Genomic DNA, 5,366 nt, shown 5'->3' on the forward strand with positions numbered 1-5,366 from the left:
GACTACATGGTGTGTGGTAAAGAATTCTACGGTTTCGCAGTAATACTTACCGTTGCGCTCTTATGTTTTGCATATCAAAACTACAAAGACGACATAGCGCGAGGGCATTCTCAGAAAAGATGCAGAATGTGATAAAGAGGCAGAAAAGTCACATTCGCTGTTTTTTTCTTTTTCCTATGAGTTTCTTTTCATGACATTTATGTTAAATGTCACATTTAGATACAGAGCCATTACACAGCAGTACAGTGGATTTCATACACTCTCACACCAGCGAATTGGGGCAGTGAGAACATGTTCAAGCTGCGGACAGCCACCTCAGGCCTCTGGAGGCTGCTGGGAGTTAGGTGCGTCACTCGAGGGCATTCTACTGTGGATGTTGAAGGAGGCATTGTTCATTGATTCCCCTTCTCCCACTTCCTGATGGGCAAGGGGATCAAACTGGTGGCCTTCCGGTTCAAAGCCTGCTTCTCTAACCCTAACTGCTGGCATTTTGTTAAAAAAAGATGCCTTATTGAGAAGAAAAGAAAAGAAACACAGATTGACCTAAAAAAAAAGCTGAAGCTGTAGACTTACTATTTCTAGGTAGCGCTGGTACCTATAAGTAGTATAAATAGCACCGGGCTATTAATTGTGGGTTCGATACCTGGGCTCGCCAAGCTGCTGAGCTGGCATGTGTGCTCACTGCCACTGTGTGTGTTTGATCACTAGTGTGTATGTATGTCTTTACTTCACAGATGGGTTAATGGCGGTTGGTGGGCAAATTCAGTCTGTGACTCAAATGTTGAATACGGTTGTCTTGCCAATAAACAATCAAACAAATGTTTATTACTCAAACATAGCAGGAAATTAGTAATTTGTCAGGTTGCATGAGTAGCCGTTTACTAATGGCTGCCTCTTCAGATGAGCTAATGAGTTAACAGTACAGCCCCCCTGTCCAGAGGTGGGTGGGGTCATTTCTTCTTTAACTTGTGAGACAAATATATGTGCATTTCTGGACTTGACTACACAGCTAATTTGCCATTGGTAAACCAACCCTTTGAGTGTTGATCAAAATATTTTATTGCCAATAGCTCAGTGGGTAAAAGATGGCTTGATTTCATAAATGTCTTTAATAGTTTAAGCAAGATTACTTTTTTAGTTCCATATTTTAAATAACAATAAAAATAATTTTAAAAGAAAAAAACATGAGTCAGTACTTTAGCAGGTATCACTAATTGATACATATTTTGTAGAGAGCTTTCTAGCCAGCTTTTAGTGATGTTTAGTTCCGGGGACTGTAAGAACCTGCAGAACCTTAAGCTTGCCTGTCTTGAGGTGGTCCATTGAGGATTTTAAGGCGTGTTTAGGATTATGCTGTAGAGGCCATGCATCACCATTCATTGTGATGTTTGCTTAAACAAATTGAATCCATCCATTCTTTCTTTTAATGAAATCCTGCCCCCTTTTTCTCCAAAATTCTTTTTCTCATTACAGCCAAAATGTTCCATTTTAACTTCATCAGTCCACAGGGCGTGTCTCCAAAGTCCATTGAGATCCTTTGAAAACTTTTGATGATGAATTTCGTGGTGAGGACACAGAAAGGATTTTCATTATGATTTTTTTATTAGGAAACAGCTACATGAAAATGCTTTTGCATGTTCTTCTGGGCTTTTCCTGCTTCGTGGGTATCAATTATTTTAATATTTAGAGTTGTAAGTAGCTGGAGCCCATTTGAGGAGAGTATTTGAAAATGCTTTTCATCATTTGCATCATCTGGACTTTCTTCATTATGATTGTGAACAAACCATCGCCTTACCAATATATATATGTGTTTGTGTGTGTGTGTGTGTGTGTGTGTGTGTGTCTTTGTGGTTCCTCAGACTTAAACTGAACTGGCTGTGACTTTGTAATGAAAACCACAGCAGTATTTTTCTAAAGCTAAATTCCTGCTCTGACTGCTGACTGGATGTGTTTAGCAGTGTATGAAGTTCTTTAATTGACTGCCAAGCCATGGATAAAAAATCAATGTGTATAAAATGACTGTTGATCATTTTAATGCTGATCAGTATTCAGCCAAATGGGCCCACCTGATGAGTACAAGAGCTAAACAGTCGCTTCTATCAGTTATTAGGTAGAGTCAGCTCTGAGCTCAACAAAAAAAAGTGTATAGTGATTTCAGTAAATAAATGCTGGCACAAATGATTAAACAAGTATATGTGCCCATCTTTAGATAATGACCCTGACTGAGCACTTACAGTTGTCCTTGGAAGGTAAGCAGAGTGAAACTCTTCCCCAAACAGTCAAACACTGGTATGACACACCAACCAATATGTTGTCCAATGGTTGTTTAGTCATGGCTTTGCTAAATAATGCAATTCAGACATCACTTTTTCACTTTTTAGTCTTTAATTTGTTTGTGTTCAGAGAAAAAGAAGATACAAGCAATTTAGTAAAACAAGCATGTCTCTTCTTGGGCTACTACACGGTTGAAAGTTTAATTCCTGTAGAAACCTGCTAACCTGTACATTACACCAGCAACATATGAGACACTATAAATCACAGTCATTTTTTTTACCGAAAGCTATGTGACAGTCATCATTCCGTAATATAAGCTATTTCATTGACATTTTGGTCAAATAATAGAAAGCAAGAACAAAAATTACAGTCATATACTGAGAATCTGGACCAAAATGACTGTTGTGGGTGAAGAACGGAGGTGTACAAAGGCAAAAGAAATATCACAAAGAGCAAAAAATACATAGAAAATAAAAGTAAAAAATGCATCCAGCAGCATTTGTCTCTGTTCTTACTTCATTTCCCACACCAGGACCTAAGATCTAACGGACTATGTATTTCATAATGCATTCTAGAAAAGGTTTTGCTCTGACATAATGAGAAAAATCAGCCTTTTGAAAGTGGCTTTTCTAAAATGTTGTGAGATTTTAATGACATTTAAGTAAGCCAAATTTTTCTCTTTGCTGAAGCTGCTGCTGCTTCTTCATTCCATGCCAATTTATTGATAGATGGTGGATTCAGCACCATCTGTAGTGTGTGTATGCTATCTACAGTTGTATGCAAAAATCTGCACACCTCTTTTGTATAACTTTTATACATATCACATTTTATGTTTTATTTTCCCCCAATGTATTAAATTGAGCAAAAAAACAGTTCTGCCCAATAACATACATAACCTATATTCACTTGTTTACTCATTTGCTATGGTGCCGTGATCTGCAAGTCATGAGGCTTGTGTGCAGCAATTTCCTGTAAAGATTGTTAAAAGATAACCTGCTGAGAATTATATAAATCTGTTAACCACCATTTACATGTCCTTTACCAGCTTTACCTGGCAAACTGTCAAACGTCAATCATAGATCTGCCATTAAGAGTTCATTTTTCTAAACACATTGGCAGTGATATTAAAAAAGTGAGAGGAAGTCTTAAAATATATATAAACAGATAGCAGTTTTGTAATGTCAGTTTAGCAAAATAGTTTTGGAACACACACCTAACCAAAACACAGTTATGTGCACTATATATGCTCGTTATAGGCAGACTATACTCTTTTGTACCCCAACTTCTATCAAATCATGGAAATAAATCTCCTTCCTCAGTCTCACAGTTTGACAGTCCAAGCATATCTGATTGCTGGATTTCATAATTGCATGTTGATTTTGCTCCTTGTCATCCAAATTAGGTCACTCAGGTGTTACTGCTGCTGTTCTCAGGCATGCTCTTGGAGGAAAGTGATGGCATGTAACCCTTAAAGAGGCTCATTACCCTCTGCTTGTATGTCTTAATGGCGAAGAAGTAGATCACTGGGTCCAGACAGCAATTGAGGTTCATCATTGACACGGTGACCTGCAGGGACATTTTGAAAGCCTTCTTCTCCTCGCAGGAAGGCTCATAGAGAAGCCTGCGCACCATGAACTGCATGATGTTGATGTGGTAGGGGCTAAAGCACACTACAAAGCTCAGCAGGATCAGCAGGATCAGGTTCTTAGCCCTTTGGCTCTTACCCGACCTGCTGGTCATGGGGTTTTCCTTGGCCATTCTGGAAAGCTTGGAGTTGATCTTGCTGTAGCAGCCCAGGATGAGCCCCAGGGGAACAAAGAACCCAACAAAACAGGCAAACAGAAGCACATACGGCATCCTTGGAGACCCGTCCAAACTGGAGTACTCCATGCATGTGCGCTGATTTTTCCAATCCTTCATCATGTTCCTGAAGAGCAGAGGAGACGTCTCCAAACCAACAATTGCCCAGACCAGAGCACAGACACCCCGCACCACTTTGACGTTCCTCAGCCTCAGGCACCTGTGTGGGTGCACCATAGCCAGGTAGCGGTCCACGCTGATGCAGGTCATGAACGCGATGCCGGCATATGTGTTCAAATAGAAGATCATTGCAGTCAGTCTGCACAGGAACTCTCCGAAGGGCCAGTCGAATCCACGGATGTAATAGGTGATCCTGCCGGGCAGAGCGAGGGTGAAGAGGGTGTCTGAGATTGCCAGGTTGATCAGGTACAGTGATGTGGAGTTGAACTTCTGCTTCTTCTGGCATGTAATGTACAGGACCAGACTGTTGCCTGAGACACTGATGACGAGTACAAGGATGTAGAAGATGGGAAAGAGGACCTGAGCTCCCTTCTTTAACATGAACACGTTGCAGGTTTGGTTGGAGAAACTTGCATTTGAAATTGCCAGAGAAGAATCCAAAGAAGCTTGAGTTTCCATTGTCCTACAAAGAAAGTCTGGTTGTCAGATTTTGATAGACTGGTCCTTTGATTTCTAACTGGTGTTATATAAAACAGTAGGTTCTCCAACAAAGATCATCCTTGTACATGAAGAACCATTTAACCATATACATTAAAACACTAAAAAGTCATGGTCCTATATAAAAAAAACCTGGTTTGGTGTAGACCAAAAAAACACTGAAATTACTCACAGTTCAATCAGTAGGGTAGACGAGCCCAACAGAGCATCACCAGATGTTCCTCCCTGTGCTTCCTGAGTTTGGTGAAGTGAGCATGAGATGTGCTGGTGTCAGTCTTTGTTGAGTTGAGTGAAATGACAAAAGCCCACCCCATCTATGATTACTGAAGGTGACCCGTGGAACAGAGGCTTTACTGCTGGCTTTTAGCTCTTTTTTTCTCAGAATGTGCAGCTCATGACACAAAAGGTGCAAATCAGTGATGAGTTCCAGTTTGATTTGGCTCAATTCTTTGGCTGGATAATCTTGTAAAATGTAGTCATAGGGGGATACCCAATGTAAATGTCAGAGATGTTATTTTCATCTTACTAGACACCTTGTGGAGGCAGTGGCACCATTCTATTGTACTCTACAGTTATAGACTTTTACACGAATATCTGATTATTTTCTTACAAGA

The 5,366-nt window shown here is 40.1% G+C and overlaps 1 protein-coding gene across 1 annotated transcript; it reads right to left on the bottom strand.

The window, feature by feature from the left end:
• Positions 1–3,563: 3,563 nt before the first annotated feature.
• LOC140560701 (G-protein coupled receptor 183) lies at positions 3,564–4,981 on the bottom strand. Its single transcript, XM_072685213.1, has 2 exons — positions 4,925–4,981; positions 3,564–4,717 (listed from the first exon to the last, which is right to left on the bottom strand). The coding sequence occupies exon 2, from the start codon at positions 4,711–4,713 to the stop codon at positions 3,682–3,684; it is 1,032 nt and encodes a 343-aa protein (XP_072541314.1). The 5' UTR covers positions 4,714–4,717; positions 4,925–4,981; the 3' UTR covers positions 3,564–3,681.
• Between the last annotated feature and the right edge of the window lie 385 nt (positions 4,982–5,366).

The sequence above is a fragment of the Salminus brasiliensis genome, chromosome 8, assembly GCF_030463535.1.
Source record: "Salminus brasiliensis chromosome 8, fSalBra1.hap2, whole genome shotgun sequence".
Taxonomy (NCBI): Eukaryota; Metazoa; Chordata; class Actinopteri; order Characiformes; family Bryconidae; genus Salminus; species Salminus brasiliensis.

Coding starts and splice junctions, on each gene's coding strand:
- LOC140560701 (XM_072685213.1), bottom strand. CDS start 4,713: ATGGAAACTCAAGCTTCTTTGGATTCTTCTCTGGCAATTTCAAATGCA.